The 17,915-nt window shown below is 38.7% G+C and overlaps 1 protein-coding gene across 2 annotated transcripts in view; it reads left to right on the top strand.

The window, feature by feature from the left end:
- The window catches only part of LOC121946703 (Golgi apparatus protein 1), a 30,731-nt gene that overhangs the window by 599 nt on the left and 12,217 nt on the right, over positions 1–17,915 (top strand). The window contains exons 2-12 of one of the 2 annotated variants that reach the window (XM_042491400.2): positions 7,165–7,194; positions 9,566–9,652; positions 10,555–10,770; positions 11,047–11,250; positions 11,985–12,056; positions 12,135–12,321; positions 13,999–14,216; positions 14,922–15,043; positions 15,189–15,290; positions 16,370–16,523; positions 16,704–16,721. In XM_042491400.2, the coding sequence (XP_042347334.1) occupies positions 7,165–7,194; positions 9,566–9,652; positions 10,555–10,770; positions 11,047–11,250; positions 11,985–12,056; positions 12,135–12,321; positions 13,999–14,216; positions 14,922–15,043; positions 15,189–15,290; positions 16,370–16,523; positions 16,704–16,721 (1,410 nt within the window). The remainder of the gene's footprint in view (positions 1–7,164; positions 7,195–9,565; positions 9,653–10,554; positions 10,771–11,046; positions 11,251–11,984; positions 12,057–12,134; positions 12,322–13,998; positions 14,217–14,921; positions 15,044–15,188; positions 15,291–16,369; positions 16,524–16,703; positions 16,722–17,915) is intronic. The other variant, XM_088072810.1, reaches the window with a different exon arrangement.

Genomic DNA, 17,915 nt, shown 5'->3' with positions numbered 1-17,915 from the left:
ATCCGATTTCACACCTCCACAAACCATTTTTTTTCTACAAAAAACAAAAGAGAAACGCTATTATTCCGGAATAACAGTGTCACATATGGTTTGTGTATATTTGCACTGTACTTTTACTCCACTGCATCTGTCTGACAGCTGAAACTTTACTGCTGAGTAGCACTGAAGCTGTTTAGAGATTTAAATGTGGGATGAAAACTGATGTTTATCATACTATATGAAATAAAATAATAATATCAAATAAAAATCTAGGTAAACAATTGTATGTAAATAGAACTATATATTACCTTATGTTTACTTTATATCCATTTCTCAAATTTACTTTAAATTTTGTTACTTCATTTCATGTGAGGTCAACTTAAAGATGACAAGGGAAATAAACTTGTTTTTTCTAAGTGATACCAATTTAAACAAACCAAGGTAGTCTGTTTAACTGAACAGTTGTGTTTATTTTATTTGGGAAACGTGCGTTTGATATATAATGTAAGCACAGAAAAAATCAGATTATTTTGCAGGATTATTTTTCATTTTAACAAAATGCCATTCTGAGCATCTTGAGATAAGAACAGTGTTTGTGGAAACTAAATTATGCAATCAAAATAATCCACTTTTAAGCCTTAAAAATTGATTCAGATTCAACTTTATCTTTGACTTCACTTAAGATTTCAACAGGACTCCCTGTCATGCTGTTTTATCACAAATATCAATACACAATTAAGCTTTTGGCAAATTGTAAAATACATAAAACTGATAATTTAAGTCTGAGACTTACTTAGTTAATTCAAGTTAATTCACCCGTCATTTTTAAGTTGCAACAACTTCACAAAATTACTGTATAGTACAATTAAATATAAGTAACCCATCATACCCTGGTCAGTCAAATATCCCTGAAAGTTTTTGTTAATTTAGATTTTTCTTACTTCACTAGCAAAGTTAACTCTTCAACCCAACCCCTTGTAATTTTGAGGTCTAAATTATCTTTTAAAGTCCTCTCTATCAAAAAAAAAATCAGTTTCAGAAACATTTCATCACTTAGTTTGTGAACGAAAACATTGATCAACAACTTTGGTAATTGTTAAAGTCCAGTTCTTAATTCTCTTTGTGGTAATTTATTTCAGCTCTTGCTAACAATTCCCCAGAGGAATGCACAAATGAACGAATAAATAACATCAAGACGTTAAAGAAAAGGAGAAATGAAAGAAAACACAAAGGTTCAGGCTGAAGCTGAAGCTCACTGTTATTCTCTGGTTCAAGCTTCTCAAATGTGACAATTTGGCTGCTTTTCTCTCTTTATAAGTTGAACGTCTTTGGGTTGTCGACAGTTGATCGAACAAAACATGCAGTTTGAAGACGTCACCGTGCTGTGGGAACCTGCAACAGTTTTCTGGCATTTTATAAACTAAAGTGATTAACTGACAAGTTGGAAATGAGACTAATTCATAATGAAAGGTTGCAGGCTTGTAATCAATTATTTAGGTGTTTGTTTGTTTATGCAGTTAAACCCACATGAGCAACTATTTGCCTGAAGGTAAAGGTTTGATGTGGTTTTCTGACTTTTGCAAACTACAGCAGCTCACTGCGACCTCGCTGAGGTAATTATCAACCCGAGTGAGGTGTGAAGAGCGTGCATGTGCAGTCATCCGACCGTCGGGTGACACACAGTGTGAAGTTAAACCACACACACACTCTGCCTGCTTCTCTTGTGTCTATAAAAGAAAAAAAATCACTCTCATCACAGTCTGTTTTGCCGCCTACATGCACAGATTAATTTTGGGCTGTTATTTTGGACGTGAATGTGAGAAGAGTTTTGTTGTCCTTTTGTGTTAAAATGTTCTGGAGTCCTCTCGTTTAGTTGAAGTGTGCAGGCAGGAAAGTCCTCACAGTGCAGACGGACAGCCGGTTTATCACACGGACACACGTGAAAAACTGCTGATCCTTCATGTATGTTTTTTTACAATCCATAATGTTACGAAATGTGATTTTTCTGTTGCTCTTTCTGAGGTTTCCTCCATCTTTTCCACGTTAACATGTTTTTTGGGGAGAGTTTTTCTGAGGGCTGTACAGTTTGTGAAGCCACTCGAGGCAGATTTGTGATGTTAGAATTGCATTTATTTGACTATTTTGATGCGTCAGTTTTCAAGCAAAAATGTCGGTTTCAGTGTCGCAGATGTTTGATGCTGACTTTTTATAGGCAAAGCAATAATGGGTTAATTGAGGAAAGATGAGGGATGCAAATCGTTGTTAGCTGCAGCTCTAAATTTAACAAATAATTATTTGGTGATATTCAGTTGAATATTGCAGTTGTTTGCTTTTTCTCCTGTCTTTAGAGTTTAGGACTCTGATTTATAGAAGCAGACATCAGATGTGATGATGACAAGTCTGGTGACCCAGTTTTATCTGTCCAGCTTTAACACACACACACACACACACACACACACACATGCACGCACATACACACACACACACACACACTTGAATTACTCATCAATCTTAACCAAAGAGGACACAAAACATTTATTTTGTTTTACTATTTTTGTTACTTATTTTGTAAAGCTAACAAAATGTTTCTTCTATGTTACCAAATATCAGTTGAGGCAAATGTCAGCCAGTAATTTGATTCTTGAACCACTTCTGAATAATTCATTTATAGCACTGACATTTTTACTTCTAAGAGACTCTATTTGAATTTCTGTTTGAATCCCTCTCTTTAAATCTCCGAGAAGTAATTTAAAATAGCTGCTATTTTCAAAACTTCAAAAGATTATGTGTGTTTATTTTTTTTATTGTTAAGGTTTAAAGATTTAGACTGAAAATGGACGAATGTTTAAAATATTCAAAACATCGTATTCAAGCTGCTCAAATTTAGTTTTGTCAAAATGGCATCTGAAAACTAAAGTCAAGTGGTGAAATTCAAACACTAAAATTCTACATTTTATGATCTCTTTTTCATGATTTAATGAAACAAATGATTAAAGAATAATTTTAATAATTTTCTTTAATTTAGAATTTTGTTTGACTTTAATGTTTGGATCATAATTTGAGCAACTTAAACATATTTCTCATATATAAATATATATGTACAGGCTGTAGGTGAACTATATTGTTATTTAGCCTTACCTAATTGATGGGGCGGATAAAATAATAAACCAATTTTTAAGAAAGTGTTACTAGGTTTTTTTACTCACAAATATCAGTGTCGGCCACAACGATAAAAATGAGTCTGCACAATATGTTTGTTTGTAATGCTTATTAATGCTAATGTGGGCAGAACGGATGTAAACGTCTGAAAAAGCATCCTGTCCCTGAGTTTTACCTTGTGTTGACGTCACCCCGGCCTTCCTCAAACATGCTGACGTCAATCTCACACACACACACACACACACACACACACACACACACACACACACACACACACACACACACACACACACACACACACACACACACACACAGACACACACACACACACACACACACACACACACACACACACACACACACACACACACACACACTCCTCCAGCCCTGAGCGATGCCCTCTTTACTGAGATAATTACATCGCTTCGACTCTATAACAGCTGTGGCCTCCAGAAGAGGTAAATGGCTCTTATAAATCTGCCTCTTGTCCACAGACTGACACCCCCACACCCTCACACATGACACACACACACACACACGAGACACACACACACACACACACAGTGAAGCAGCGTGTGGTTACAGTTCAGCGTTTCAGTATTTATTTGTGGTGGTTTAAGCCCTGAAAATCTGACACTTGAGAGACGTCTGAGAAACGGCACCACAGTTATAAACTAACTGCTGGACAGGAAGTCACTTTGCCACGGCACAAACAGGCCTGCGGACACGGACATGTGCAGCCGTAATCATGAAGTCAATTTTTCAGCGACTGACTGTGGAGTGACAGGGTGTAACGATGAAGATTATAGAGCAGCTTCGGTCTGCAGGCTGATTTCTGTTTTGATTGAATGTGATTTTTTCACAGCATACTCTTGCTTTTAAAAACAATATCAGTGTATTTTTGGGGTCGGGACTCTCACAAGGGCTCACAAAATGAATTTAAGTGTTCATTTCATCACAAAAGCTATTTGTGGACAACCCATTTTCATGATGAAAATTGGACTAAAACTATAATCACTAAAAGAAAGAAAAACATTTATCAAAAACGCAATTTAATGCTGAATCTGATTTTTGAAATACTGTTCATTTTTAACCCTTCAGGCGTCTAGGTGTTTTTGAAATGAAACATGCAGAGAAAACCGTCTGCATGAAATATCAGGCATATACCTGATAATTTTGTGGGATTCTTAATCAGGAAAATAAAGATTGTTGTCAGTGGTGAATCTGATATCACAAAAACAGTGAGAAAAAATGACATTAATAATAAAAGCAAGTAGACTATTGCAAAAGTCAAGAAACAATACCATTATGTGCAATATATCTGAAAAAAATGAAAAGAAGATAAAATGAAAGATCTATGCAGTTTTTAAAAGGGGTAGTTTTGTGCAAAATTGACCAAGGAAAGTGCAAAGGCTCTCTGTATAAAAGAATTACAGAAATTAGCCCCAAAGATGAGCATCTGTGTAATACATAAGCAGATATTTGCCTTGATACACTTTTAGCAGACACGGAGCAACATTAGCTTTTTAGGTCGTATCGTAATAATTCAGGAAAAATTGGTAAAATAACGATGTTTCTCTGTTAAACTTTTGGTGCTGTTACTTTACTGAAGGTGTTTGATTAAAATAATTAAAGAAAAATCTGTAAAATCCCACTGTTTCTCTGCAAAACACAAATTTCTGTATATTTTTTTGTTTGTTTTTGCACTTTATTTAAATATTTTACTTTATTTTTCTGTTTTTTGTTTTTCTGACAGCCTTTGATGGCAGATATTTGACCACTTTTGATTATTGTTTTTATTCTATTTGTGTCCACATGGTGATTGTAAGTCAAATATCACAATTTTGCACTATTTTCATATTTTTTCATAAATTATTCTGTTAGTCTCCTGCTACGTCTTTCAGTGGGTTTCACCATATTTCAGCCTATCTCCACTGGATCCTTTTAAAAAACGCTGTGTTTTTTTTTAATTCCTGAAAAATATCAATTTCGGAGATAAGAGTTTTGCTCATTTTTAATTATATTTTTTCTTCATCAACTCATCCCGGGGAAAATATCTGTCTCTGCAGCTGCTAAATTCTCTCTCACTTTATATCTCTGCTGTTTGGCGCTGAGCAGGTAGTGTACTGCGGGTTTATCGGAGCGCTGAGTGTGAACCAAACAGTAAATGTGCCGTAAAAAACAAAACAATGAGCTGAAGATGGATAATAGTAGATCACTCTCTGGGGGTTCATGGCTGAAAGAAACTCCTTTTGCATTACAGTCATTTAATAAAGTCACTTTTATTCCCAGATGAAGAAAGCTGGTACGGTCTGGTGCTGCAGACGACAAAGAAATTTTGTTCAGCCAGCCACATTAAATCTACAATAAACCTTTTGTGAGCTTAAATGTACAGAGGTTGGCTTCACACTGCCGGCTTGTCAACGATCACATTAGGTTTTCTGTGATATAAAAGGGAGTTTTGTCACATTACTCCCACTTCTTACCCAGACACAATTAGCCCGTGTTACCACTTCAGTGTGATCAGTCAAGTTGATTAATCTGGGCTTTTTCAGAGGCCTTTGATGTGAATGAAACAGCTCCTTCACTAATTAATAACTCATAGTTTTACTAATTGGTAATTCTAATCTTGGAGGCCACTGAGGGTCTGTTTCCTCATTACATTTGTTCCTCTGTCTCTGAAACATTTAGTGGAAATGACGGTTTGAAGTCAGAAGGAGTTTTTGTCTCCGTCCCCGTGGGCCGAGCGCAGTTAACACGAAGTGCTTTCATGTCTTTTTTACTGCAAAATGACGTGACGCTGTAAGAGGAGCTTCTCCTGCTGTGTTTTCTCTGTTAGTCAAGCATGTGGGAGAGTTTGTGAAGAGCTTCTGCTGCTTTGTTCATTTTAAATATGCCTTAAAGAGGCAGCTCACCCCAAATCAAAAATCTGTTTGGTTTTTTTTTTAACCATTTATCGGTCTAGATTGTTTTGGTGTGAGTTGCAGAGTGTTTGAAATATCGGCCTCATAGATGTTTGCATTATCTTTAAGATAATGGAAGTAGATGGCGCTGGGCTTGTGGTGCTCAAAGTGCCAAAAAAAAACATTAAACAGCAGTGTCTCTTCCCAGAAATCATAACCTGGTTACTCAAGATAATCCACAGACCTTGTTGTGGGCAGTTTAATGTAGGAACTATTTTCTTTCTACCAAACTACACCCACCAACCGTATCACTGTGCAGAAGGAAGTGAGAATCTACTGCTAGCTCCCTAAAACCACTGAACAAGCTGATTTTACAGCTCAGCTGAGGAGGACGCCATAACTGAGATTGACTTCACTTTTCTTGTGCTGCGTTCAGACGCCTTTGCAAGTATTTAAACCGTTGAAATCTGAGCAAATTGGTTTGCTTTCTCTTGAAAACATGGAGGAAAAAAGGCAATGAGCAACTTGGCCAAGAACTGTTCTGCAAACTGCAAGAAATAAATATCTTTGGAAAATATTTTTAAAAAGATAGGGGAAAATGTACAGAAATAACTATATATTTAGTATATATATTTATAAAACTATATTTCTAAAATTATTTTGATTTTTAGTTTTAAGATCTTACTCTCAGGTCGTTTACTTTTTTCTTTTTTTTTAAAACTTTTTTCCTTTCTTTTTCTTGCTATTTTTTGGGTTATTTTTTTCTTAAGTTGCTCATTTCCATTTTCCCATGTTTCTGAAAGAAATCAAGTCCATTTACTCCGGTTTCAAAGGGTTCAGCTTGGCTAAATACCTTCTGATTTCAGTTCTGTGTTTAATTCACTGACATTAGTTCGGTATAAATCTTCTCATCTGACTTTCCAAAGTGTTGAACTGTTCCTTTAATTCCAGGTGTGCACAGATTCAGATGTGTGTGCTGTTCTGATGAACTGGAGCACATCGCAAACATTTCTATCTCCTGAGAGAAGTCCGAACAAACTTTTTTGTTCAGTGTTCATAAATGTTTGAATTCACCTGAAGAAAACAGCCGTTGACTTCTCTCTTTTTCTCTGTTTTTCTGCAGGAAACTGAAATAGCTCCTGACTGTAACCATGTAAGTATTCCCTCCAGAAAACACTCACACACTCGGGATGTAACGGTACATGGTTCAGTTTAGGTATCACAGTTCAGTGCAGCGCAAAACAAACAAACCCCACAAAAAACAGGATGCATACAAATCTGTTAGTTTTCATTAATTTTAGAGAGACAGTAGTGCACGTGTCAGAGACAAAATCCTGTTGCTGAGGACTGAGGAAAGATTTTGCCTACTGGCAACTTTCATTAACTATTTTCATTATAAAAACTAACTATCTGGCTTTTTAATGCAGTGGGAAAGTGTAAAATCGGCATTCACAGCCAGGTCAAATGACTGCAGAAGTCATGATATTATCAGCTCTGGCTCTGTATCGGCATTAATGGAAACACATCACCTGGGTGAACACGCTAATTTTAGCTCCTTAACCGTCGAGATGCAATGACGGGCCGCCACTAATTACCATCCTTCTCCACCTAAGCAGCGCTCAGACATCGTTCTATATTAGTCTGCACCGAGTTTGAAAGAGAGACACTGGATAAATCAGAGATTCATGAGGAGAATTAACAGCCGTAATGTTTTCACAGACCTCTGTTCCTGCTGCCGTCTACTGTTAACTCTGTTAACACCCAAAAACAAACAAACAAAAAAAAAACCAACACACGCATACATGTCTGCTGCAGAGCCGTGTATGCAGCTCAGCTCTCCGGCAATGGAAAAGCACTCTATCAACTATTTTTGGTGTGTTTACCTGTGTGTAAAAAACCTGGTGGAAAAGGAGTATAAGGAACATTTCAAACTCTTCTGTTTACTCTGTATGAACACTGAACAAACACTTCTAAAAGGCAACAACAGGCTATAAAACTAAATTAAACAATGAAAAATAAAACTTGGGCATGAGGGGAAGCGTCTCAGTTAGTTCCAGCTCGGCACCCAAACATTTATTGTTGTCTGTTGATGCTGAATGTAGGACATGTTTCTTTTTTCACATTAACTACAACAGTGGAGCAGCACTGACACACCGTCCTTGTCCTTCACTCTCTCTCCGTTGCTGTTGCAGCCTTATACAAACAGCCACGGCTGCAGCTGACCGGGAACCCGCAGCTGACTCATATGCCAATCAGCGGATGTTGCTAATTGCTTAAAGCTAAAAGTTTCTGAGTGGAGCTGGCACTAGTGAGCTTTGCTTCCACATTTAGTGCATCAATTTACATACCAAGTATTCTGCAGGCACCAAACTGTGACCCCTGTACCATTACAGCCCTAACACACACACACACACACACACACACACACACACACACACACACACACACACACACACACACGCTGAACATTTTTCCTCTTTTAGATAATTCAGAGGAGAGAGGTAAAATCTGTAAATGTTTACTGGGTTTAGTAATAAATCGAAGGTCGTCTCCTCTGTGTTTAATGTGAACAGTGTCTCTTCACCTGTAACTGACGACCTTCACAAACTCCAACTTTACTCTCACCTCTAATATTCAGTCTGAGGCTTCACTTCTTTTTGTGTAAAAGGCTCGTGAAGCTCATCTCAATGTCCTCCGCATGATAAATCTTCATTGTTCAGAGTTCACTGCAGTTAACGGTGGGCCGGTTTATGAAACGCCACAAGGTTAATGGACCACTTGGACTGTCTTTATTACAGCACTGGCTGCAATTAACATGTCACACACGCACACACACACACACGCACGCGCGCGCACACATGCACACACGCACACACATGCACTTGCTTTGTTTTGGTGTTATTTTGTGGGCGGCCTGACTGTCAGTTGCTGTTATCTGTCAGCTGCTGCAGCTGGAGCGTCGCTGGCAGAAAAACAATAAACACAAAAAGACAAGAAGAGAGAAGAGAATATAAAGACAAGAGAGGCATCTGGAAGCTTCTTTAAATAATTCAAGAAATCCAAAAAGGACCATTGTTAGGTTTTACAGATACTGTGAGCTGATCTGCACAGTCAATATCGAGCTAAAAGTGCACTCACGCCACGCAGCATCGCACTTTCTTGTGTTCAATCTTGTGGGACTAAAGAGATAGATTTTTAAATAATTGTCAAGATCGAAGCAGCAGCGGGCAAGATGTGCTGACCTGTAGTTCCTGTGTGTCAAGCTCCATCAATAAAGGAATCTATCATTTCTATAAAGCAGTTCAATAGCATTTTTTTATTAGACCCTCCTGCTTGGTGCAGTGCCGCCGTCGTCCTTCAGACTCCTTACCTTCAGTTCGTAGTGCATATTCCCTCAATTCTGATTTAATGGAAAACCTTACAGGGAGACATTTTTCATTTCATTACTTTACATGTAGTTGAGAATAATCCACATTTCTCTCCTGTATGAAGCTGTAATGTTTTTATTCCTCTCTCTCCCTCAGCTCCTGTGGAACTATAAACTCAATCTGACCACAGATCCAAAGTTTGAATCAGTGGCCATGGAGGTCTGCAAGAGCACCATCGCTGAGGTCAGTGTGCACCGGAGACAATTTCCCATCAAGTTTAATAGATTTACTGACTGGTTACTGCATGGACTTAAGGGTCTAGTGTTTAGGGTTTAGGAGGATATAGTGTCAGACTGAATATATTTTTTCATATTATTCTATATATTTTTAGTTTATAATAATATGAAAAAAGAATAGTTGTGTTTTTGTTTCCATTGAATGAGCCAAGTATATCTACAGAGGGAGCGGTTCCTTATCCACGGAAATCACCATGTTGCATTGGCTTGTTTCTACAGTAGCCCAGAATGGACAAATCAAACACTGGCTCTTGACAGAGCCATTCATGCCGCTCCACTGCGTGCTGACAAACATGGATGTGTGATGTGAAACTGTATATTTAGTGGTTGAAATCACCTTGTCCATTTGTTTTAGAGAGGAGGAGAGCTCTGCAGGTAATTTGGCTACTGGTAAAAAACCTCCTGAGCGTCTGTAGTTTGAGCTGTCAGGGAAATGGTTAGCAGTTACGGAGCTAGCGGGTCATCTGCGACATGCCAAACTGTGCTGGAGAAACACTGATTTGTAACATGAAACTGCTTAATTCATTGTTTTTACTGGTTTAAATCACCTGCTCGGTTTGTTTTGGAGACGCAGAGACCTCTTCAGATAATTTAGCTCCTGATAAAAAAACCTCCTGAACTACAAACCTGGAAAAGTTTAAGGTGGTTCCCATCTGCAGTTTTCACAGCTAGATGCCACTTAATCCTCCTTAAATATACACACTGTTCCTTTTATTACTGTTTTCTCTTTTTTTCTGTTACAGTACTGACAGGACAGTATTGTCAAAATGATCACCCAATCAAACACTTTTTTTCTAAAACTTACACTCAGTCTGTCCTTTTGACCCGTCACATGTTCGATACCTGCAGATAAAGGAGTGTAACGAGGAGGAACGAGGAAGGGGCTACCTGGTGTCCTGCCTGGTGGATCACCGTGGCAACGTGAGCGAATACCAGTGCAACCAGTACATCACCAAGATGACCAGCATCATCTTCAGCGACTACAGACTGATCTGCGGCTTCATGGACAAATGTAAAGATGACATCAACAACCTGCGCTGCGGCAGCATCAACGTGGGACACAAGGTCAGTGTGTGTGTGTGTGTGTGTGTGTGTGTGTGTGTGTGTGAGACACTGAAACTATCAAAGGCTGAGCTGAGCGGAGTATGGTTCTACATTTTTAGGTCTGAATTCTCAATGTAACGTCTCAGGTGTAAAAAACTGTCTCTTTTTTAAGATGCTACAAAGATTCTGGTTTTGTGTTTGGCAGCAAGAAAACATGACTCAGAGTTCAGACTGAGGCTTTTATATCTTTTCTTGTCCTGTGTAATTCACTTACTCATTTCTCGATGTTCCCGTCAGGACATCCACTCTCAGGGCGAAGTGATCGCCTGTCTGGAGAAGGCCTTGGTGAGGGAGGCGGAGCAGCAGGATCATGTCCGTCCAATCAAAGAGGAGTGTCAGAGGGCGATCCTGCGGGTGGCGGAGCTGTCGTCGGACGACTTTCACCTTGACAGACATCTTTACTTCTCCTGCCGAGACGACCGCGAGAGGTTCTGCCAGAACGTAAGGAGACCCTGCTGGTTCCTGCAGGATGCACACGTCATTGAAGAAAATCAGTTTCTTTCATCGGCATCTCGGTTTCCATCCAAAAATATAAGCAAATAAATATTACACAGGAACAATGTTGGAATGGAAACAATAACAATAATTTACTCAAACCAAGTTTAATACTAACCTCCGGCTGTTAAAAGACATAAATTAGAAAGTGCTCATAGTTTATAATCATCTGTCAGTTATTAAGTCAAGTCGATTAATTTATAAAGCCTGTTATCACAAAACACCGCTTGCCTCAGAAGGCTTTACAGCATACAACATCCCTCTGTCCTTAGACCCTCACATCATCTGAGGAAAAACTCCCCCCAAAAAAACTGTAACAGGGTATAAAAAAGTGGCAGAAAACTCAGAAGAGCGACTGAGTAGGGATCCGTCTTCCAGGATGGACAGACGTGCAATAGATGTTGTAAATAACAATTAAATTACAATAATAGAAAATGTCTGGAACCTGCATAAAAATACACAGAGACAGAGTTTTATACTTGATTTTCAGTCAAGTTAGTACAGTAGTAAATGTTAAAAAATTGCCTTTTTTTCCTTCCTTCCTTTTCCTTTTTCCTTTTCCTGATAAATAGCAAACAAACAATTTAAACATAGCAAAGAAACCCAGGTGGGTTAAGTTAATTAGCTGTTACCTTTAAAATATAAAGTATCAACGTCTCTTTTGTCTCTTCTCTCCACAGACGCAGGCAGGAGAAGGAAAAGTCTACAAGTGTCTGTTCAATCACAAGTTTGAGGAGGCGATGTCAGAAAAGGTACGAGCAGCTCGGTTGTGTTTTGGGATCACAGTAAACTTGTTTGGGTGACTAATATCCGCTCCTCTCCCTCTGCAGTGCCGTGACGCTCTGACCACACGTCAGAAGCTGATCTCTCAGGACTACAGAGTCAGTTACTCTCTGGCTAAAGCCTGTAAGATGGACCTGAGGAAGCAGCGCTGCAGCCTCGACACCAACCTGCCGCGAGCCCGCGAGGCCCGGCTGTCGTACCTGCTGCTGTGTCTGGAGGCCGCCGTGCACCGCGGTGAGTCGAGGAAGGATTTTCACCTCTGCTTCCAGACGTTGACTTTTCAAGGTCCAATAATAAATTGCCATGACCAGTCAAAATGTTTAAGTACACGGACAAAACTGTAGAGTTCACTGTACTCCAAATGTTAGATATTGCAATATGATGGCATATTCGCCATCATATTGTAAAACGTAGAAGGCTACCCAATGAATATTAATGTAAAAATGAATACCATGAACACAACAAAATTCCATTATTTTTCCAAAGGATTTACTTATAAAAAGATTTTCGCTCACTTACATTTATGCCGTGCTTGACGTTATTCTGAGCTTTTCAATCTGTGAGACTTTCATCAGAGCATACACGCGTACAACATGCATAAAGCATGCATGCTCTGATGAAGGTCCGAAAGACAGAAAGCTCAAAATAAAATGAAGCACTGCATAGATGTAAGTGTGTGGAAATCTTTTCTACTTGTTTTAACTTTTTGATTTTTCCAGCACCGTGCCAAAGTTAGGCTGGGTAGAGCAGTGGTCATCCTGCATCAAGGATTTACTTATATAATCACTTTTCCAGGCCTGGAAAATGAGAATTAGATAGACCTCATTTTCAGTAGCAGGAGGCTGTTTTATTGCAAGGCTTGGAAAAAACTTTAAACTTTAAACTAGACTGACTGACAGACTGATTTTGTTGTTCGCCTCAGTGGAAATTGTCTTTGGCTTCGCTCAGACACAGCAAACGTACATATATAATACATAAAAAACACAAATGTACAATATACAAGATACAATAGTGTAAACAGGCAGGAGCAATAAATTATATAAATATAAAAGAGAGCACATTTTACAAAATAGTACTTTCCCTAATACGGTTATTCTGTGCTCATTGTCTGAATAGCGTGGGGAATAAAGGACTTCTGATAAATGTTACGACTGGTTTGTGGGACCCTAAATTGACAGCCAGATGGGAGAAGCTCAAACTCTAAATGTGTAATTGATGTGAGACATCTGCAATTATATGTTTGCCCTTCTTGTACAGCAATGGAAAATGCAGTATATTGCTGAGTTATCACCCTCCCAGCGATGCTGACAATGTTAGACAACTTGTTTTTGCTCTTTGCACTCAAGTTGCTGTACCATGCTGTTATGTTTAATGATAAAATGCTTTTAACCAGGCCTGTGTATGCCATTTCAAGTATGTGTTGGCTCCTCAGCATCCTGATTAAAACAAATGCTGATTGGCTCTTTTAAAAATGCTCTCTGAATTAGCATTAAAAGTCAATAAATGTGCACGTGTGCTTAAAATGTTACTTTTTCTACAGGCTGGTCATTAAACATACCTGACAAAGTTAGCAGCTAACTGATGAAGGCAGCAGAAAATTTAACAGCTAAAGAGCCAGATATTTTTCTCTGAAGGTGGTGAAGACCAAAATAGAGCTAAAAGGAGAGTAAAAATTTGACTGATTTATCTGATGGACACAAATATGACTCCGCATGAATGCTCCGTGTCTACTGGATTTGTAGAAAGGCTCAAATATTAGTCGTGTTTAGTGGTAATATGTCAGTGTTGTGTATACATGGTGCGGTGCAGCCCCCAAGTGGCCAAAAAAGTAATTTAATGAAGCTTGAAGCAAAAACAAAATGTTATCAGGGCTGAACTGTTTGAGTAATGGATCGATCTTGTGGCGTGCAGGTCGTCCTGTCAGCGGCGAATGTCAGGGGGAGATGCTGGACTACAGGCGGATGCTGATGGAGGATTTCTCTCTGAGTCCGGAGATCGTGCTGCACTGCCGGACAGAAATCGAGGCTCACTGCTCCGGCCTGCACCGCAAAGGCCGCACGCTGCACTGCCTGATGAGAATTGGACGCGGCGACCGCAGCACCACCGTCGACAGCGTCTGCCAGAGCGCCGTAAGACGCCGCAGTCACTGTGATGTATTAATACTAACGGCTGAGGGGCAGAACTTTTTTGGTGTGTGAAGTCTAGAGAGGTATTTTCTTCTAGATAATTCACTAATAGTTTTCTGAATAGATTTAAATGGAGAAATAGTTCTTACAGTTGCACAATCAGGCTTCAGCTTTTATCCATTCAGTAACTAATTTAACTACTTTTAACTGTTTATTGTTCTTAAAGCACTTCAAAAGGCAACGAGTCTCATCAACATCTAAATCTACTCTTATAGCTCAGTCAGTGGTCCAGCTTTTGTTGTCGAGCTCTGCTGGTGGAGAATTTCTACACTATCAAACTTCCAGTTCAGGTTTTTAGAAATATTGTAATATTCAGTGTTCATAACAGCTGTGAAGTCCTCTAAAAACATTAACAGCTCTTTCTCTACATGATATTTGTAACAGAGATTTTAAAACTGGACGTGCTGCTTTGTTGCTTTTTGAAAATACTAGTAATTTACGGGATGCTGTGAAAGAAAATTAGTATTTAAAAACAAAAATTAAATATGTTTTTTGTCATATATAATATATATAAAACAAATGAATTGCCACATCATGGTTTTTTATATCCTATCAATAGACTGTGGTTTGATTGGTTGTTTTTCAATGAATGAAATATAAATGAAATCCAGCTTCTTACCTTGAATGTTTTTCTCTTTGTTTCTACAGCTGCAGACGCTGATCCAGTCGGCCGACCCCGGAGCTGACTACAGAATCGATAGGGCGCTCAACGAGGCCTGCGAGTCCGTCATCCAGACCGCCTGCAAACACATCCGCAGCGGAGACCCAATGTGAGTTTGCTCTGCACACACATTTTTTTCTTTAAACTTTTTTAACACAAGTGTATGTCTAATAGACAGTGGTTCATCATCTGATGTGTGTGTGTGTGTGTGTGTGTGTGTGTGTGTGTGTGTGTGTGTGTGTGCATGCGTGTAGGATCCTGTCGTGTCTGATGGAGCACCTGTACACAGAGAAAATGGTGGAGGACTGTGAGCACCGGCTGCTGGAGCTGCAGTATTTCATATCCAGAGACTGGAAGTGAGTCTGAATCCGTCGGCAGCGGACGTTCGTCTGCTCTTCACCTGTTGACATTACTCACAAAAACAACAAGCAAACGTTACAGTTCATTCATGACCTCAGGAATAATAGTTTGACAAAATTATCTCGACTCAAGGTTCACTTACTTACTTTTTTTATGGGTCTTCATCACCGTATGGAGAAAGCTTGGTTACCATCACATGACCTAAATGCGGACTTTGTATGAAAGCAAAGCATTGGTATTTTAAAACTAAAAATATTATCAAGTTTGGAGTTGAAACTGATATAAAATTATAATTGAGCAGAAGGATTTGTATAAAACTGAACTGGAGATATGAAGAACGAGCAATAGGTGTTATCTCCACAACTTCCCAGAGACCAACAGTGTAGGAGAGCAATGTGAAAATAATAATGTGAGTCATGAGATTAATGTTCAGATCATGCAAAGAAAATAAAAGAAATAAAAATGTAGCGTTTAACAGATATCTCACTTTTTATTCATTTCCCTGAATCATGTTTTTTTGTGCACTCCAGGGAAAAGTAATCTATCTGGTGTTGGTTTATTAAAGACATGACAAGGTCAGTACAGTAAATACAGACCATGCTTAAGTGTGTGTGATAGAAAAAAAGCGAAAAATAAAGAGAGAGAAAAAAGGAAAAACCCAATGGTCACACAAAATAAATAACTAAATAAAAATAGAAATAATGCAAGATAAGATAATAACTTAAAAGACAATAACTAAATCAATAAAATTAAGCATTAAATTGAGTATGAGGATCGTTAAGTTAACATGTGACTAATTATACCAGATACCTACTCAATAGCAAATAAAGTCTTAAAAATATTGTTTCTTCAGACTTAAATCTCCAAATTGTGACTTTTTTCTCCGTCAGAAATCTAAATCTGGGTCTCAGAATATTGGCATTAATCCCAAATTCATGACTTTAATCTGTATAATTTGTTTTCACATGGCTCTAATGCTTCACTGACGTGGAGGGAAAAAGACGTCATCTGATGGTGTAACACTAATGACGTCCCTGTCTCTGTCCCTGTCCCTGTCTCTGTCTCTGTCTCTCAGACTGGACCCCATCCTCTATAAAAAGTGTCAGGGTGACGCTGCTCGACTTTGCCACACACACGGCTGGAACGAGACCAGCGAGCTGATGCCGCCGGGCGCCGTCTTCTCCTGCCTGTACCGCCACGCCTACCGCACCGAGGAGCAGGGACGGCGGGTACGATGACATCAGACTCAGTCACTCTGTTTATTCTAATGCTGGATCGCTCTGCGTCCTTTACATGTGACAGCAGGAAGAGTGTATTGTCTGATTAACGGGTCCGGTGTGTGTGTGGATGCTCGGTCTCTCTGACAGCAGGACGAGCAGCTGTAACTCTGGTGTTTTTAAATTTCACAGGTAAACTCGGCCGAGCAGGTACGTGGTCGATGCTTCACCTGAATCAGTTAGCGTTGATCCCGGTGAAGGGTTAAATGGATGACCAGTCTCTGATGGACCAAAGTGATTTGATGGAGTGTGTTTGTGTGACTTCCTGCTGCACATCAAGGCCAAGAAGTGCCAGTGTGTCACTCTGTCTAAACACACAACAGCTCACCGACAACAGCAACCAAAATCCCAAATCATCAGATCTGTTAGAGAGCTGATGGATGACGTCAGCGATTTTTCATCCTGTAGCTCATTAACTACAAGCAGGCTTCATTATTTTTCCATATTTAGACGCAGTGACGCTCTGAGCTAAACGTTAACTTTAAATGTGCTCACAGTGACAGTGATAACATGCTGATGTTGCATGAATGAATAATTTATTTGGGTGACATGCATCATGAGAAGCAGATTATTTCTCACAAGTTCTACAATCATTAACCGAAAAAGGAACGGGCTGAAGCCCAAGGCTATCCTAAATCAACCGAAGGATAACCCAGAATAACAGCAACACCAAAGAAACAGAATAAATACATTTATTAAAAAAAACATTATACTCTAAACTGTAATCCTCTATTATTTCACACTATAATATATCTTGAATTAATTTGCAATATAATCATTTTACATTGTAATTTGTAATCCTTTTACGTTTTAAAAACTCATCAGAGAACAACAAAATTTCAACTCATCGCTGAGTCTATCCCATAATATGACTCCCAAACCTGAAATACATCTAGATTTTACATTCGTTCACATGCTTCAACAATAAACAACCCTCTTTAATTATAATTTCCTTCTCTCAGTTTAAAAACCAGATGACTTTTGTTTACAACTCGAAAAATATTTGCAGTGTTTTTAAAGACACAATGTCTACAAATTTTCTCTAAATAATATTTGTAGAATCATCTTTATGTATTATCCTAAGAGCTGCTGTCTGAAGTTTAATTATAGGGTCTAGATTTGTTTTATATGCATCTCCCAAAATTTCAGCACAGAAAGATATATATGGCGTTACAAGTGAGCAGTGCAATAATATACAGACATCTGTTGCTCAGCAGTAGATTTAGATTATTTCTGTTTAATATATTCTATGTGTTACCTCCAACAGACTTAATGACTTATAATTACTACCAAAAAATTGTTTCATACACTCTTTCAATTTCAACACTATATAAATTTGCAATT

Source organism: Plectropomus leopardus, chromosome 1 (assembly GCF_026936395.1).
Source record: "Plectropomus leopardus strain MGB_pleo_1.0 chromosome 1, ASM2693639v1, whole genome shotgun sequence".
Taxonomy (NCBI): domain Eukaryota; kingdom Metazoa; phylum Chordata; class Actinopteri; order Perciformes; family Serranidae; genus Plectropomus; species Plectropomus leopardus.
This window is presented reverse-complemented; position numbering and strand designations above follow the sequence as displayed.